Source organism: Gopherus evgoodei, chromosome 1, assembly GCF_007399415.2.
Source record: "Gopherus evgoodei ecotype Sinaloan lineage chromosome 1, rGopEvg1_v1.p, whole genome shotgun sequence".
Lineage (NCBI taxonomy): Eukaryota > Metazoa > Chordata > Testudines > Testudinidae > Gopherus > Gopherus evgoodei.
The window spans coordinates 39173727-39193389 of NC_044322.1; the positions used below are offsets into that span (position 1 = coordinate 39173727).

Consider the following 19663-nt stretch of genomic DNA (forward strand, 5'->3'; position numbering starts at 1 on the left):
TAATCATTCTGAAAACACATAATTTTCACTTTAAGTGTTTCGAGTCATTTTATGGGTCGAATTTTCCAAAGGCACTCCAACTTCATCTTCTAATTTGCTCGCCTAAAATATGCATCAATATTTTGTGCACTTTTTTCTAGGGCTGTCAAGCAATTAAAAAAATTAATTGTGATTAATCGTGCTCTTAAACATTTATATAAATATTTTGGATATTTTTCACATTTTCAAATATATTGATTTCAGTTACAACACACAATACAAAGTGTACAGTGCTCACTTTATTATAAATACTTGCACTGTAAAAATAAAATAGTATTTTTCAATTCACTTAATACAAATATTGTAGAGCAATCTCTTTATCATGAAAGTTGAACCTACAAATGTAGAATTATGTACAAAAATAACTGCATTCAAAAATAAAACATGGTAAAACTTTAGAGACTGCAAGTCCACTCAGTCCTACTTCTTGTTCAGCCAACTGCTCCGACAAACACGTTTGCTTACAGTTGCAGGAGAAAATGCTGGCTGATTCTTGTTTACAATGTCACCTAAAACTGAGAACAGCCATTTACATGCCACTCTTGCAGCCAGCATTTCAAGGTATTTACGTGCCAGATACATTTAAAAGAGAACTAGATAAATTCATGGAGGATAGGTCCACCAATGGCTATTAGCCAGACTGGGCAGAGATGGTGTCCCCAGCTTCTGTTTGCCAGAAGTTGGGAATGGGCAACAGGGGATGGATCACTTGATGATTACCTGTCCTGTTCATTCCCTCTGGGGCCCCTGGGATTGGCCACTGTTGAAAGACAGGACACCGGGCTAGATGGACCTTTGGTCTGACCCAATATGGACACTCTTATGTTAAAGAGTCATATGTTCCTTCATGCTTCAACCGCCATTCCAGAGGACATGCGTCCATGCTGATGACGAGTTCTGCTTAATTATGATCCAAAGCAGTGCAGACCAATGCGTGTTTATTTTCACCATCTGAGTCAGATGCCATCAACAGAAGGCTGATTTTCTTTTTTGGTGGTTTGGGTTCTATAGTTTCCGCATCAGAGTGTTGCTCTTTTAAGACTTCTAAAAGCCTGCTCCCTCAGATTTTGGAAGACACTTCAGATTCTTAAATCTTGGGTCAAGTGCTGTAGCTATCTTTGGAAATCTTACATTGGTAGCTTTTTTGCGTTTTGTCAAATCTGCAGTGAAAATGTTCTCAAAATGAACATGTGCTGGTTCATCATACAAGGCTGCTATAACATGAAATATACGGCAGAATGTAGGTAAAACACAGAGCAGGAGACATACAATTCTCCCCCAAGGTATACAGTCACAAATGTAATTAACACATTTTTAACGAGCATCATCAGCACGGAAGGATGTCCTCTGGAATGGTGGCCAAAGCATGAAGGGGCACACGAATGTTTAGAATATCTGGCATGTAAATACCTTTCAGTGTCAGCTACAAAAGTGCCATGCGAACATCTGTTCTCACGGTCAGGCGACACTGAAAATAAGAAGTGGGCAGCATTATCTCTCACCAATGTAAACAAACTTGTTTCTCTAAGCGATTGAGCGGCTCTAAAGTCTTACAGTGTTTTGTTTTTAAGTGCAGTTATGTAACCAAAAAGAAAACAAAAAACAAAAAACCCCTACATTTGTAAGTTACACTTTCATGCTAGAGATTGCCCTCCAGTACTTGTATGAGGTTAACTGAAAAATACTATTTCTTTTGTTTATCATTTTTACAGTGCAAATATTTGTAATAAAAATAATATAAAGTGAGCACTGTACACTTTGTATTCTGTGTTGTAATTGAAATCCATATATTTTAAAATGTAGAAAGACATCCAAAATATTTAATACATTTCAATTGGTATTCTATTATTTAACTCTGCAATTTAACTGTGATTAATCGCAATTAATTTTGAGTTACTCGCATGAGTTAACTGTGATTAATTGACAGCCCTACTTTTTTACCTATGTACAATTTCCCCCATTTTGGTAACAACAGTATTGTGTGCACCAATCAAGCAGCTAAGCAACTAACTATTCAACTTTCAAATACAGCATAGCTTTGGTGAGCACAAAAGTGTAGGCAGGGTAAAAGCATGCAAAAATTAAGACATCTGCTGATGTACAAGTTTGGAGGCATCTTCTGAACATATGGATCTACTTCCAGCATGGCTTGGGAAAGTATCAGAACACAGGTAATTTAATACATGCTCTTTTTATTCAGTATAACTACCTCGTCACTAATATTCATAATCTAGAGATACTACTGAGGCCTCAACTGTGTCTGGATGTACAAATAGCAGCAAAGGCCAGGCGCATTTTTCTCCCCAGCTGTACTTGACAAGAAGTTTCCTCTCAACCTCAGACCTCACCATAATTATCCATGCCTTTTTCACCTCCAGATTGGGTTACTACATTGCACTCTGCTTGGAGCAATACTTCATGCCCACTTGGAAATTTCATGCAGTGCAGAATATAGCTATCTACTTGGTAAGCTGTACATCCCACATACAATGTATTACACCTGTGCACATAGACTGCACTGAGTTCCAGTTTGTTTCGAGGTGTAATTCAAACTACTGGTTTTGCTAGATCCAGCCCTTTATGGCTTGTATGCCATTTATCTGAGATATCATCTTTCTACTTGTTAACATCTGGGCTAGGACAATGTATTCTCTTGCCGAGGGTCCTCAACTCTACAACTATCTTCCCCCTTTCACTTGATAAATGTGTTGACCTTAAGAGCTGTTTTGTGTGTTGAAGCAGGCATTTCCTAAGGGGGTGGGTGGACTGGAGAGGGCCTTAGAGACAGATTCTGCTTCCATGGATGTCATTGTTAAAACACTCCTTGGTATTAGTGTGAGCAAACGTCAGTCCCTAGATTCTGTAGGACCTCAGGAGAGATTGAAGGAGTCTCTTACTGGAATGGCCGATATAAATCAAAATTAACATAATCACTAAGATACAATTTATATTTTTAGAATTTGTTTATGACCCTAAGATCATACAGTATAACCTGAAAAAATACCACTAATGCAGCAATCAATCATGTGCTACCATAAAAGGCTCAAATAGTAATGAAATAAACATTTATGATATGTATTAATAACATTCCACGAAGTTTCTTTGCAGGAGACTTTACAGTCAGTAAATTCAACTCATGAGGCCACTTTTTAAAAATAATTACTACCTCACAAAACCAATATATGCTTCAATTACAAGGAATTGTCATTGTCATAACTTCGTCATGAACAACCCACTTCGAGAGTATGGTGATTTTTACACATCAGTAAGTTTACGTATTGAAGCACAACATGGTGAATTAAGAAGAGCTTCAGATCCTCAACTCTCCATGTTTTATTGGATTTAAAACAGATATTAGTATCATGTAAACTGGAATTTTGTGTTAAACGATATATTGCTTGTAGCCATAACAAGTGAGGATGCAATCTTATAAGATCTCATGACATACGCAGTGTCAGGCTTAATAAGTAATAGGATGGCAGACCTCTAACAAAAACCCAGGCTGCTATAGGAAGCGGTGTTCATGTTACAATATCTAGCAATCTTCCCTCTAAGCCAGAACTGAAACTTTTCAGCATCATGTTACTAGATAAGTTCATGGAAGATAGATCCATCAATGGAAGGGATGGTGTCCCTAGCCTCTGTTTGTCAGAAGCTGGGAATGGGTGACAGGGGATGGATCACTTGATGATTGCCTGTTCCGTTCATTGCCTCTGGGGCACCTGGCATTGGCCATGGTTGGAAGAAAGGATACTGGGCTAGATGGACCTTTGGTCTGACCCGATATGGCTGTTCTTATGTTCATACTGCAGGTGCTGTTCTTTGTATGAAATATAAAACAGAGACTGTTTCTGGAATTAACGATCCCATAAATAAATTTAAATAAATAATAAATTAATGGAGATACCCTATCTCCTAGAACTGGAAGGGACTTTGAAAGGTCATCGAGTTCAGCCCCCTGCCTCCAAGCAAGACCAAGGACCATGAATCTTTTCATAAGAGTGACAGCTATAATAAATGTGATTCCATTATCTTGTTAAGGGGATGACACTATCTAAATTGATTTAGATGGATAAAGTTAGGTCTACACTACAGAGCATCGCACTGTGGGTAGCTATCCCGTAGCTATCCCATAGTTCCCGCAGTCTCCCCCGCCCATTGGAATTCTGGGTTGAGAGCCCAATGCATGATGGTGCAAAAATAGTGTCGTGGGTGATTCTGGGTAAATGTTGTCACTCATTCCTTCCTCCGTGAAAGCAATGGCAGACAATCATTTTGCGCCCTTTTTCCCTGGATTGCCCTGGCAGATGCCATAGCATGGCAACCATGGAGCCCGTTTTGCCTTTTGTCACTGTCACCGTATGCGTACTGGACGCCGCTGACAGAGGCGGTACTGCAGCGCTACACAGCAGCATTCATTTGCCTTTGCAAGATAGCAGAGACGGTTATCAGTTATTCTGTACCATCTGCTGCGCCATTGTAAATTGGTGATGAGATGATGGTTATCAGTCGTTCTGTACTGTCTGCTGCTGTCATGGGTGCTCCTGGCTGATCTTCGCTGAGGTTGGCGGGGGCGCAAAGACAAAAATCAGAATGACCCCTCGGGTCATTCCCTCCTTTATGTTGTATCAAAAAATAGAGTCAGTCCTGCCTAGAATATGGGGCAAGTGTGCTAGGGAACCAGTGTACCAGAGAGCACAGCTGCTCCGTGTCAGAACCCACAGAAATGATGAGCTGCATGCCATTCTAGGGGGTGCCCCTGCAACAACCCCACCCGTTGCTTCCCTGCTCCCCCAACCCTCCTGGGCTACCTTTGCAGTGTCCCTCTCATTTGTGTGTTGAAGTAATAAAGAATGCAGGAATAAGAAACACTGACTTTTTAGAGAGATAAAATGAGGAGGAAGCAGCCTCCAGCTGCTATGATAGTCCAGGCAGGACATTAAACAGTGCGGGGGAGAGGAGTCCAGCATCCTGCTGCTATGATAGTCCGGGCAGTACAGAATCTTTTCTTTACACATGAAAGGAGGGGGCTGATGGAGCTCAGCCCCCAGTTGCTATGATGAAGACAGTTACCAGCCGTTCTGTACTATCTATTGGGAATGAACGGGAGTCATTCCTATTTTTACCCATGCGCCCCCGGCCGACCTCACCAGAGGCCAGCCAGGAGCACTCACGGGCTCATGATGACGATGGATAGCAGTCATATTGTACCGTCTGCCACCAGGGAGGGGAGGGGAGAGGATGGTGCTGGTCACTGCCGCTGCACTGTGTCTACCAGCAGCATGCAGCAGACATAGGGTGACATATAAAAAAGTCAAGAAATGATTTTTTTTTCCTTTTGTTTCATGGGGTGGGAGGGTAAATTGACGAGATATACCCTGACCCACCCCGGACAATGTGTCTGACCCTACAGGCATTGGGAGCTCAGCCAAGAATGCAAATGATTTTCAGAAACTGCGGGGACTGTGGGTAGCTGGAGTCCTCGGTACCCCCTCCCTCCCTCCATGAGCGTCCATTTGATTATTTGGCTTTCCGTTACGCTTGTCACACAGCACTGTGCTGTGGACTCTGTATCATAGCTTGGAGATTTTTTTCAAATGCTTTGGCATTTCGTCTTCTGTAACGGAGCGCTGATAGAACAGATTTGTCTCCGCATACAGCGATCAGATCCAGTATCTCCCGTACGGTCCATGCTGAGCTCTTTTTGGATTTGGGACTCCATAGCCACCCATGCTGATCAGAGCTCCACGCTGGACAAACAGGAAATGAAATTCAAAAGTTTGCGGAGCTTTCCCTGTCTACCTGGCCAGTGCATCTGAGTTCAGATTGCTGTTCAGAGTGGTCACAATGGTGCACTGTGGGATACCGTCTGGAAGCCAATACCGTCGATTTGCGGCCACACTAACCCTAATTCGATATGGTAATACCAATTTCAGCACTACTCCGCTCGTCGGGGAGGAGTACAGAAACCGGTTTAAAGAGCCCTTTATATCGATTTAAAGGGCCTCGTTGTGTGGATGGGTGCAGCGTTAAATCCGTTTAACACTGCTAAAATCGGTTTAAACACGTAGTGTAGACCAGGCCTGAGTTAGATCAGCTTAACTATGCTGCTCAAGGCTGAGAAAAATTTCACCCCTTGCGCAATGTAGTTACATTGACCTAAGCTCTGATGAAGACCCCATTAGGCTGACAGAAAAATTTGTCCGTTGACTTAGCTACCACCTCTTGGAGAGGTGGATTTATTACTTATTTATTGTGCCACTGTAGCATAAATACTACTAGAGCGATGGAGGGGAATTCGTCCATCACTCTAGTGGTATTTACACTACAGTGGCACAGTTGCAGCATTTCTTGTGTAGACATACCCTAAGAGATTCATCATTTCCTGGCTATAAACTGAGTGTTGTTGGCACAATTAAAAGGCCATCTATGCTATAGTGTAGAGTTGTCTTTATATTTCAGAGTGGTCTGATTCCCAGCTGTACACACTTCGTAACTGTAAGTCTTGCATAAGGCAAGGATGTTAATAAAATACTGACCTGATTTTACTGTTATTTTTCTTGTCATTGATATATTATTTTTAAATATCACTTAAAGTTCACTGTACAGTTACAAATCACATCAAATTTAACTTCTGAAACTATCTGTAATTTAATGAAAGACTGTGTAACTCATTACAATTTCCCACTAAGGAGGGTCTTTTTAATTTTCTATCCCAATATAGGAAGTCGCAATGTTGATACAGTACCTTTTATAACAGAAGAGTTTACAAAACAAAAAGTCTGAGCTAAGCTAGAAATATTCAAATAAAAAGTAAATTTATAAGAGAATATCAAACTTAACAATAAATCTTACCAAGTCTGCTACTCTGCACAATGCATCTGAAAGCTGATCAAAGATCATTACTATCTGTGGCCCCGGAGGTGTAGTACATGCTTTCTGGACTAGTTGTTCTGTTTCTTGTAATGCTTTTTCTTGTGCTTCTTGAAAACCTTCTGGAGAACTCAATTCCGGAACACCAAATAGACCCTAAAATACCAAGTACAGATTCAACATACAGTGCAAATACACTAGAATAAATAAACAAGAATATCTCAATTTTAATCTCTCAGTTTCAGATCTACACCAAACTGACAAAAATCAGAATAAAACATTTCTTTTATTTACAATATAATACTGTCTACTATAGAAACCCTTGCTAAAACTTGTACATTTCCATTAATCAGCAAACAAATCATTTTTGTGAAAACTGTCAAGAAAGTTACTTTGTTCTGTAATGTTCAGAAAGGGGGGTTTTATATAAAAGAATTTCAAAAAACTTCTTTTTTTAGGGATCTGGGTGCCACAAATTTTGGAAGAGCTACTTTTATGCTTGAAAGCAAACTATTAGTGGCCTGGAAATATAGCACTCATATCATGAGGTTTATGTTATAGATTTGAGGTAAAATTTTCAAAACTGTCTAAGTGACTTAAGAGTTCTATTTTAGGCACTTAGGCCCAAATCCTCCTAGATACTAAATACCCTTGGCGTTTCTAGGCCTCAGGAGCCTAAGCTTCCTTGAAAGCACCTAATCATTCTGAAAATGGGATTTAGGCTCTTAAGTCACTTAGGCATTTTTGAAAATTTTAAGCCTGATCTCAGCAGCTTCAACTGCCTGACTTAGAACTTCAGGGCAGGAACCCTTTTGCATTGGTACAGTGGGTAGCACATTGTGAGCACTACCGGAAACAAGTAAGTAATACAAAAATAGTGAAAAACAATGTTACTGGTATCTGGTCTGACAGTTTCCTAATTCCAGGTAATTCTGTATTATCTCTCATTCCTGGAAAATCTACCACAGGACTTTCACTAAAAAAATAATAATAGTAATGAATAACTCATCAAAAAGAAGAAAATCAACAGGCCTGGCGGCAACACTCCACAGATAAACATTTGCTTGTGGCAGTCAATATCAGTTAACAAACAAATGAACCAAAAAAACCTTGCACACAAAATGGTGAAACAGCAGACAAATTGTTTCATTTCCACAATACCAGTCATTTCAGAATAATCTTCACAAACGTCCAGTATGAAATGTTCCTATGTAAATTATGATATGATCACAGAACAGTTTTAATTCAGAAGAACTGATTGCTTTTTCCTGCATTGAACTGCAATATAAATTAGGAAAAATAATTCTTACTGTGTAAGATCAGTGGTGGGCAACCTGCAGTCCACACTGTTTCCCATAGCTCCCAGTGGCAGGAAACAGTGAATTGCAGCCATGCAAATGTAAACAAACTGTCTGGCAGCCCACCAGCGGATTACCCTGACAGGCTGCACATAGCCCGTGGGCCGCAGGTTGCCCACCACTGGCGTAGATCCTAAAGACTGTTCCAGTACACAAGACCAAAATTTTCATAACTGGGTTCATAAAACGTTATGTTCCTGAATTCATATTTAAGCATGCAAGTAGAAGCAGCCTGATTTTCAAAAGGTTGAGCACCTAATAAGGATTTAGAACCCTCACTTTAGACCGGGGTGGGCAAACTTTTTGGCCTGAGGGCTGCATCTGGTTTCCAAAATTGGCCTCCCCAAACAGCCAGGCGTGGCTCAGCCCCACTCCCTATCTGACTCCTCCTGCTTTTCACCTCCTGATGGCCCCCCTGGGACTCCTGCCCCATCCAACCCCCCCGCTCCCTGTCCCCTGACAACATCCGGATCCCCTGCCACCCCATCCAACCCCCACTCTTTCTAGACTCCCGCCCACCCCTGCCCCCATTCAACACCCCTGTTCCCCACCCTCTGATGGCCCTGACCCCTATTCACACCCCCACCTCCTGACCACCACCCCCTCCGAACTCCCCTGCCCACTATCCAACCCCACCTGCTCCCTGTCACCTTACCGTGCTGCCCCAGGAGCTTGCTGTCTCACCCCCAGAGCATTACGCCAGGGCAAGCTGAGGCTACAGGCAAGGGCCAGGGGCTAGCCTCCTGGGGCAGGAGCTCAGGGGCCAGGGAGGAGGGTCCCACAGGCCACAGTTTGCCCACCTCTGCTTTAGACATTCAGGTATGAACATTTTGGCCAGAGTGGAGCCCCTCTTACCACCATTTCTTCATCTCTTTGGAGGAGAGGATGTTTCAGACACACAGTTTAAAAAGAAATTAAATGACACTCAGGGACAAATTTTAAAACTGGCTGACTAAGCTGTATGTGTAATCAGAGCTTTTGCACTTCAGTTAGGAATATATTCTCTGTGTAGGAAGCAACTGAACAGGGTGGAAAGTAATTGAACAGGAAAGGCCCCAGAACAAAAGAATACAACAGGAGAGTATTTCTTGCCTTGCTTCAATACAGAAATTACTGGTGACATGGCACAGAATCATCTCAGTAATTTTGCCAGCTGGGTCATAAATTGTTTCCAATTAATTTTTTTTTATTCACTTATTGGTGAAACTCACTCCCCTGCAGAACATCAGATCAAAATCTACACACCACTCACTCCCCATCTCCTAAATCCTCAAAATACAGATTACATGTCACTACACAGGGATATTTCCTCAAAGAAAACAGCTCTCTTATTTCTGGTCTATACTACAGACCTATATTGGTATAACTACATTGTTCAGAAGTGTGAAAAATCCTAACCCTGAGCAACACAGTGATACCAACCTATCCCCAGCTGTAGACAGGAGGCCTTCTCTCACAGACATAGCTACCGCCTCTTGGGGAAGCGGGTTAACTAAGGGCTTGTCTACACTACCACTTAAATCGATGTAATTTACATTGCTCAGGGGCGTGAAAAAGCCACCCCTGAGTGACGCGTGTTACAATGACCTAAGCGCTGTCCACACTGGCACTATCTCGGTGGGAGACGCTTTCCCACCAACATAGCTTCTGCCTCTTGTTGAGATGGAGTAATATGCCGATGGGAGAGTGCTCTCCCATCAGCATAGCTCATCTTCACCAGATGCGGTATAGCTGCACAGATGTCCTAGCACAATAGTGTAGACTAGCCCTAAGGGACAGCAGAGCTCTCTCCTGTGGTTGTCATAGGCTGTCTTCATTAAAGTACTACAGTGGTGCAGCTGCATCAGTACAACATTTTAAGTGCAGACTTGCCATTACAAGAGAGTGAGTGTGAAGTAGTAAGTAACTGGTAAATTTAGGGCTAGATGATACCTTTAAAATACAGTCCAGAACAAAGGTGTAGTGCTTTAATGGCATGATCGCCTTTTAAGCTTCCCAGGGTGCAGGCTGCCTGCTGCCTGTCTGGGGAAGTTCACAGGAGCAATCCTGGACCCTTGCTGGGCGAGATTCTGTGGGCCCTACATACTGCAGAAAGGCAGATTTGATTATCATAATGGTCCCTTCTGGCCTTAAACATCTATTAATAAAAAACCCCTCCCATAGGCTCCTGCACGGGGGACTGAGCGCACCCCATGGACACCCTCATCTGCAACAACAATGTGTGACCCTAAGGGTTGCAGCGCCCTGCCCTGAGCTGAAATACGGGGTCCACAGGAGCTGCATGGGAGCCTGCGCTGCAGGGAGCCTCCCCCAAGCGGAACCGATCCGGATCCCGGCGCCAACATGCCACGGACGCAGATCTGGGCGTGCGGGGCGCCCCCAGGTCCCAGCAGGGGCTCGGGGAGAGGCGCGATCCCGGGGGCCGCTGTGCGAGCAGCTGCGCACCCGAGAGGCGACCGACCGCAGCGCGCCTCCCAGCCTCCGCCGGGCTCAGGCTGGAGGGCCCCGGCCACCTCCACGAGGGGGCGGGCCTCAACCCGCCCCGCCCAGCCCGGGCCCGGGCCCCGCCCGCTCACCGTGCTCTGGCCCGTCAGCCGGCTGCGCTGCTGCTTGGCATCGAAGGCGGCTCCCACCGGGGACCAGCTGGTGCTGACCCGCCTCCTGCCGCCGCCCCCTGCCCAGCCCCGCACCGCGAGGCGCAGGGCTGCCGGCAGCGCCCGCCTGCACCCGGACAGCATGGCGGGAAAGGCAGGAGCCCGGGCCGAGCTCGCGCCGTCAGCGCCGGGAGTCACCTCCCAGTTCCGGCTGCTGCTGAGGGCCGCGACCCCGGCACGTCCCGCCCAGCGTGAGGAGGAGCCGGCGGGGCGGGGCCTGAGCCTTGGCAGGGCGCGGTGAGGGCCCGGGGGTACGGCAGGGGCTTGGCGGGTCTTGCTCCTGGGGCCAGCACATCGCTGTGTGTGTTTTAGTGATTCCTCCCCTGCTCACCGCCTCTATGAAGAATAACCCGGCCTGTGCCCTGGGGCTGGCACAGGAATTCCCCGGCAGCCTTTGCCTAAGGCTCTGGTGTGTACCGCATGTAAGGCCATTCCCGGGGCATGGTGCTCCTGGCTGGAAAGCGTCACGCTGAGGAGCTCTAGACTGAGCAAGAGCCATCCTAGCTGTGATCCCAGGAGGGGTGGGCACTGGCCTAGGTGTTCTTAACACTATGCATAAGGAAATCTTGGCGAGCAAGAGAGGGGCTCTAGGCGCAGATATGGCTTCCCTGTCACATCCCTACATCAACTGAGTGTGATGCAATATAGAATTGCTAGTGTCATGCCAGGATGATTAAGGCTCCAGAAGCAGGATCATCTGAATATTATAACTGCTTTAGATGTCCTGCAGATCAGTGTGTTGATGGCTCTGTCCTGTATGCAGTCTCAGGACTGGATATTCACAGTAGCAAAAAATCTACTCAGAGATGGGTTTAGTGGAGTTCTGCCAATAGAGTTGAGGGAAGACCTCTGGAGAAACCTCACCAACTCCTTTGAATGAGATCACCAAAAATGGTGGAGGTTAGTGAATTTCGCTTACAGAAATGAGATTAATACAGTTATTGCATTTGTCCTCACTATTGAACAGCCCAGAGGGAATGGTTTTACCCTTTGGTTCCACTGGGACTTAATGTCAATCAGTCTGTCATTATGCCAGTAGAGTTGAACAGGTGTGGGCACGAGAAAGAGGGTGCCTAAAGGAGTGTTAACTTAAACTCCCATGTAGAGGAGTATGATATAGGTTATACCTGTGGCTCAGGGTATTTGATATGTCCCATATCTGTTTAGATCCTAAAGAGGGTAAATGCCACTACAGACTAAGTGCCAGTGATTACAACCGATCTGTTATCGTATTTGTGGATGCAAAATGCATCTGCATTAGACGTTGGTGTCCAAAGTTTGTGGTAAATGATTTCTATGAGGTATATATATCACAATCCCCATGTTAACCTGTGCTCTGTACTATCTGTACAGGGATGTGATATTGATTTAGTTCTGAACAATGTGTCAATGCAAACTATTACCATGCATTATGTGCTATATGACCATGTAACACCAGTACACCTGGGTGCAAATCTTCTGCTCAGAGAGATCGTATGTCATCCTCATCTTAGACAGCAGTTAAGGCAGCTGGAGAAAGATGAGAAGGAAGTGATGCTTACAGTGCATCACTCTTCCAAGCAGATAGAATAGATTCGGAAATGAGTTGCCTCAGAATTTGGGTTTAGTCACTGGTGAAAGGACTGTTTAGTGGGGCAGTTAATCTGAATTAAATATGGAATATCTTGTTGCAACGTATTGATCGTTCAGATTATATTGATAATAGGAATCGTGGTATTGGTTTGTTGGGTCAGAAAAGAATTTAAAAGGTTATCAATAATAAACATAGGTTAATGTCAGAGTAATGCTGAAAGGTAAGGTGCCTTTCAATCATCAACAACTGTGATTAAAAACTAACCAAGGGTTTAAATCCAGGTAACGTTTGGGGTTTGCTGGACAATGAACAGAATACCTTATACAGGTATAGTATTGTGGTGACTCATAGTTTGTGTTACTTCACATGGCCAACAAAGAGGGGAACTGTAAACAATGAATCACCATTTTAATTATTCTCACCCTCCTATGTGCTCCCTCTTGGATGGGATTATTCTTGTCCCTTAGTTCCAATTTGGCGGCCTTTTTCCAAGCACTTGTCCCTGATTGGACAGTCACAGCTTTGTTGGTGTTTGAAATCTTTTAGACGGTTGTGTAAGTAACGGATACTGCAGTCTGCCTGGATACTGCTGGCAAGTCTGCCCAGTAACCAGAAAGAGTGGGAAAGGACATGCGATCAGTGTGAAAATCTATATAAGGACTTGACACAGAGACTGGTTGCTGTCTGTCCTTTAAAAAAAGGACTGGTTGCTGTCTGTCCTACTGGCAGCCTGTATCTAAGTCTTATCGGGGGAAAGCAAAGCTAGCTTGTTAGTACTATAGGACTTGGGGAAAGCAGGGGTAGCTCTGTTAGTACTGAAGGAGGTCTGAGAAGGAGAAGACAGAAGACCCGTGTCACTTACCATTGTTCCTGATGTCCTTGTTGGAAGTGTTCCTGACAGCGAGTTCCTGAGCAGTGATTCCTGGGTTCCTGGCGACACTTCCTGGTCGGAGAGTCAAGGGTTCTTGGTCAGTCTGGTGCCCTCACCTTGGTTTCTGCATGGATATAGTATTGTGTTTATGACCTTTATATATTTGTTGTCCACTCTTGTTTTGGAGTTTGGGTTCAGGCTTCATGCCCCTGTTGTGTTAAACCTACTAAGTGGTTTATTAATAAAATCCCTTTTCTATTTAAGTATACCTCTGTGATCGTTTTCACTGCTGGGAAGGTTGGTGGAGGTGGGAGGCTGACAGTGATAGATGCCAGGGGTGGGGGGGTTCCTAAACTGAAAGGGTCTGATGGTTTTGGATTCCTAACTGCCCAGGCATTTCAGAAGAAGTAAAGTATGTAACTCTTAGTTAATTGTGTGGCACAATGTGCAGCATCTTGATCCCATTTTTAACCAAGCTACCCTTACATTTCTTGAATAAAACAGTGATGTTGTAGGTGAAATAGTAAACCCCAGAAAATTTGCAGGTAAATTTCCCAGTTGCTGGGTTTGGCTCATGGTTTGGCCATTATACATTGCCATGTGAAACTTGATTGGAATATGAGCAGAGGGAAGTTTAAAAGCAACTGTATGACCTACATTCAAGGCACTTCTTGGCATGAGTGTGGTATCACTATGTTTCTTTTATCCCCTTTTCCCCCTGAACTCCTGGATAATCAGATCTCCAATAACTCATTTAGGATCTGAATTACCAATATGACCCAGCAAACCAGTTACACTTGAATGCTGAATTTCACTCTTCATCCCTCTTGGGCCCACAGGACCAACTTTTTATCCTATTCTGTCCTTACAGTCTGAGCTCTCCTTTTTGACCTTTGTCCCCACAGTTCCAGAATTCCATTTGGTCCCAGTTGCCCAGGTCATCCTCTTCTTTTGATCTCCTTTGTTCCCCTTCTCTTCAACTCTGTCATTCCTAAATGAAAAAGGAAGGACATTTTCTTATAATCGTACACCAGGTTACTGAGGCACATCACTAAGTTTGAGTACGTCATTTGTAGATATTGAAGAATTGTTTCTGCACAGTACAGGTGAGGAGTGTCACACACAAAAGTACAAGATAAAAAAGTAATGACGAACTTCCTCCTGCATTAATGAGAGATCAGCTGAACGGCTAGCTAGTGACAGGAATGACAGCAAAGAAGGAAGTGTGCAGCTGAGTACTTCGTTCATGCTAAGGATTGCACTGAATGTCCTGGTCACCTCAAACACAAACGTTCTCTGCCCACACATTCTTTTTTACCCTATGACTTTCAGAGTAAGGGAATTGGCTCATGATGGACTTGAGACTTCCATTCAGATGGACTACATATTAGCACTTAGTTTTTCTGTGTTTGTACAGTGCCTAGCACAATGGTGTCCTGATCGGTGATTGGGCTCCCTGTATGTTACTATAATACAAATAATACATTATTATTTCTTCCTGCATGTACCCTCCTTTTACACTTTCAATGAAGCACAGCAATCTTGAACAGCCTCCTGTTTACTGCACAAGGCCTTCCAGGATCAGGTTCTCAGTGTTCAGCCTTACTTCTTCATGTCTAGCCTCTGCACATACTGTACTTGCTCCCTGCCCAGTACATTATGGGCTTGATTCAAAGTCCACTGAAGGTCATAGGATGTTTTCCATTGACTAGAGGGGCTTTGGGACAGACTATTTTAGTTAAGCATCAACTTATTTTCATTTAAAACTAAGTCAAGTCATGACAAGGGGCTTGGCCAGTGGTGTCATAACAACATACTGTCCTGTTAGGCAGAGCATACAGATCTCAGGCAGACATTCAGACTCCTGTTCCATAGGCCTAACAAACCTCAACTCTGTAACTGTTCCATGATGGGCAGATGTTGAAACAATCTTTGCCATAATCTCAAGGGAGCCCATGAAATGGTGGGATAGCAAATTATGAGCAATCAGCCAGGAATGATTAAAGGAAAAATGATCATACATGAGCCAAGGTAACTATCCTCTTCTCCTTCACTATTCAGTGGGGCTTGAGAGCACTTATTTCAAAGTATAATATTGTAGATAATTGGCCCAGTCCAGTTCCTATTGCTGTCAGTGGCAAAATTCCCATTGGCTTCAAAGGGAACAAGACTAACTCTAATGTCTGCAAATGCAAATATAGATTTGCAATATACAGTATAGAGAGTGATACAGTCACCACAAATCAGTTTGGACAGTTACAGCAGAGTGGTAACCATTAAAAAGTCAACAATTGCCAAGAGACTCCATACAGTCATCACAGTTATTTTAAGAACAAGAAAACAAACCTGTGGTATTTGAGTCACCACAACATAGTACATGTTGGTGAATGGGTTTTTAAAGGCAACTGCACTAATAGATAGGAATTTGCTGGAAAGAAAAGAGTATTTTTGCCTTCTATTTTCAATTTTCAATCCCTCTTTGATTTCCTGGAGGCCCATTGTATGATAAAACTAGAAGGTAATCAATAGTGATCTGCATTTTAAGAAGCCAATGACAAGCTTCTTTTGTATGTAGATTTTAGATCGGGGGTAGGCAGCACGGGTGAAGAAGGCGGCACGTGAGCTGATTTTCAGTGGTACTCACGCTGCCCGGGTCCTGGCCACCGGTCCTGGGTGCTCTGCATTTTAATTTAATTTTAAATGAAGCTTCTTAAACATTCTGAAACCTTATTTACTTTACATACAACAATAGTTTTGTTATATATTACAGACTTATAGAAAGAGACCTTCTAAGAAGGTTAAAATGTATTACTGGCACACAAAACCTTAAATTAGAGTGAATAAATGAAGACACGTCACACCACTTCTGAAAGGTTGCCGACCCCTGTTTTAGATGAATATTTTGTATTCTGCCATAGTTGGTGCATTGAAAGAACAGGGGTATGGTGGAAGGTGCTTATCTGGGAACTAAAGAACATTTCATAGATGTGAGTATTAAAGATGATAAATTAGTCACTCTCCAAATTAGTTCAGTTCCAGTCCTCCCGTGCCAGTTAGATCAAATTAGATTTGATTCTGCAGAATACATTTTCTTTTGATGTTGATGATTTTCTGATAAATAAGGAGATGCTGGGTTTAGTTATGAAGTCAACAGCCCAATCCAGAACAACCTGGCACTTCTGGAGATCCCAGGTGGTGACACTGGGGCCCAGATCCACAAAGGAACTTAGGCGTTCTGACACAGAGGGTTTGTCTCCACTGGCGCTTCATCGGCAAAACTTTTGTTGTTCGGGGATGTTAAAAAAACCCCTAACGACAAAAGTTTTACTGAGGAAAAGCGCCGGTGTGAACAGCGCTTTGTCAGCAGGCGCACTCTCCTGCCAACAAAGCCGCTCCTGCTCGTCAGGGGTGGAAGTGTTGTGTTGGCAGGAGAGCTGTCTCCTGCTGACAAACAGCAGCTACACTGCGTGCCTTTTAGCAGCACGGCTGTAGCCGCACAGCCATCTCACTAAAAGCCTCATAGTGTAGCCATAGCTTGAGCGTGCTGGCACCTAACTTTTATGTACCTAGAAAATCATAATGCCACTGCAACCCATAAACCCTGAGATAGGTGTCTAGGTGCCCTATACAATGAATGGGAAGAGATAGCACCTGAGACTGCAATCCACACAGCCAGCATGCTAGCCAAGGAACTGCTCAAGCTAGCCAATGGGACATGTGAACCAGAGGGGGAGTTCTAAGCCTCACCCTCTCCTGGAGACAGGCAGCTGAACACCTTTCTTCCTCTGGCTTGTGGACTGAAAGCAGAGCTAGGTGCCCATGTCATGTGTGGGGCACAAAACAAAATGGTGGGAGGAGCCATTCCCATATAACCTTCAGCCTAGTGGACTGGGTACTCATTCAGGATGTGGAAGACCCCAAGTTCAAGTTACCCCTCCTCCTGAGAGGGAGAAAGGATTTGATTAGGGATCTACCACCTCTCAGGTGAGTGCTCTAGAGGCTATAGAGTTACTCTAACTCTTTCACTGGCTCAATTAATATTTAATTAGTCAATTATAATTAAAGGTGAACAGCTTCAATAGGAGAGACTGTGGAAGATCTACATCAGAATATTCCATAGTCCAATGCTTAGATCATCAACTGAGAGGTGCCAAATCCCTGTTCAAATCCCTTCTCCCCCTCAGGAGAATTGAACAGGGAGTCTTCCACATCCTGGACGAGGACCCTAACCACTGAGCAATAGATTATAAGGGGGCTTCTCCTGCTCCTCTCCTTCCTGGCCTGCCAAATACACAAACCAGATGGGCTGCTAAATGCCTACCTGTCCTGGTGTGTAAATTGTTCTTGGGCTTAGGCAGGAGATGGGTGTCCGGCGGCTGCCTATCCTGAGGCAGCACTGCATAAACTCAAGTGTGAGATAAGCATTCAGGTACCTAGAGTGATGCTTCAGTGCACATTGCTAGAGGCAAAGAGTTGGTCACCAAGTGAATGTTGTTGCCTATGGAATTATGCAGCAGCCAAACAGGAATTTTATGGATCACAGTGGTGCCTAAAAATAGGACTTAGGTACCTACATACCTTTGTGGATCACACCCTAGGTGCCAGGGCCCTGATCAGGAAAGCAGTTAAGCACATGCTTAATATTAATTTAATGCATTCAGTTCAATGGGACTTAAGCACACGCTTATGTGCTTTCATGAACAGAGAGATTCTTTCCTGTATTGGGGCCCAAAAGCTGTGTTAGCCTATCTGAGGTTTAAAGAACTGGGGGAATTATCAGAGCTCAGTCAGCATGCAGATGAGCAAAGAGTTACCTCTGGCTTCAATCTCTTTTATAGCCTGCAAGAGCACAGTGGGCCTGCTCCTACTCTCACTCACACAAGTTTTTGACAAGTGTAGCTCCACTGAAGCTGGTGGGATATCTGCTGATTTACTCCTACTTACTGAGCTCAGGATCAGGCCCTACACATTTACAGTTAAGATGTCAGACAAAGAAAGTGAGTTTTCCTGTCATTCCACACACCTTGTCACATTGTACAAGTGATTTCACATTTTTTCCTCTGTTTTAAGTTCTTCATTGGGACACATCTGATATTTAGGTATTAGTTGGTTTTCAGATTGCAAAATATGGCCTTCTGCATTTTCAAACGGTCTTAAAAATGTATGCAAAATAAACTAAAGACTGAAGTCCTTTTTGTGGCCATTTGCTTTTTGCAGCTAATCTCTACCCATGAATTACATTCATTATTAGCTCTTTTCTTGAATTTCTATATACAAAAGCAAGCATCTGGAAGAGAGTGTGAAGTGTGTTTTGAAAGCTGGATTGAAAATGCTAATTAATATAGCTCTTACTTAAGTGCTGAGCCATTCAAAACAAGGAAAGTTGCCAACAACCTGATATAATATTACTCAAGTTAACAGCAAAATAGGTAGCTTGGTACCTGTATGCCCTTTGTCATCCTTTGATCCATCTTGTCCATCACAGCCAGGTAAGCCATTGTGTCCAGGGTTCCCAGGGATTCCAGGATGCCCTTGAGAGTAGCAGTCCTGTTTTCATGCTGGCTACAGTTTCATTTTTTGGAGGTTATGTGAATTTGGCTGAACGATTCAATAAATGAAAATGAAATCGCCCTTATCTGTCTGTCTCCCCCTGTTGTCTCTTGTCTTAAATGCAGATGGTAAGATCTCTGGGGGAGGAACTGTCTTTTTGTTCTGCGCCTGTGCAGCACCTCACACAATCACTGTTATCAGAAGGAATCACAGGCACTCTGCCCCTTTCAGGATCAGGCCAGTAAATTGCATTTCAGTACAGTACAAACCCCACAATTTGAACATAATTTCTACCTAATCCATACACTGACTGGGTCAAAAAATCAACCTGGTTTCATAGATCTTGGTGAAAGTGGCTTGAGTTTGAAGTTTGTAATAAAATCTCAATGCAGGTAATTATGATCACCTTTTAAATTTTGTTGAACAACTATCTCACACTTCTAAAAGGAAAGCGTAAACCCCTCCTCCTGCCATACTAGCCCCAAAAACTCAGTTCCAGGGAATTAAAAAAAGCTGCTAATACCATCAGAATTAAAAATATCGGGAAAGAGAAGTCAATCTTTCTCATTTTAGCATTTTAGGGATGACTAGTTCATAACATCTACAGCTGGCAAAATAGTGATATTAAAATGGAACCACTGTAATTAACTGTTCTTTTACTGCCCAGATCTCTATCCTGTTCTCATGAAAGGAGTCAACAGTCAGACTCCCACTGACTTCAATGGGAGCAGGATCTTGGGCCTTT

The 19663-nt window shown here is 43.6% G+C and overlaps 1 protein-coding gene across 2 annotated transcripts in view; it reads right to left on the reverse strand.

Moving 5' to 3' along the window:
- Positions 1 to 11008, reverse strand: part of MIPEP (mitochondrial intermediate peptidase) — a 114999-nt gene extending 103991 nt beyond the window's left edge. Inside the window, exons 1-2 of one of the 2 annotated variants that reach the window (XM_030562156.1) lie at positions 10847 to 11008; positions 6895 to 7068 (exon numbers count right to left, since the gene is read on the reverse strand). In XM_030562156.1, coding sequence (XP_030418016.1) covers positions 6895 to 7068; positions 10847 to 11008 — 336 coding nt within the window. Of the gene's footprint in view, positions 1 to 6894; positions 7069 to 10202; positions 10553 to 10846 lie in introns of those variants that run through there. The other variant, XM_030562162.1, reaches the window with a different exon arrangement.
- Between the last annotated feature and the right edge of the window lie 8655 nt (positions 11009 to 19663).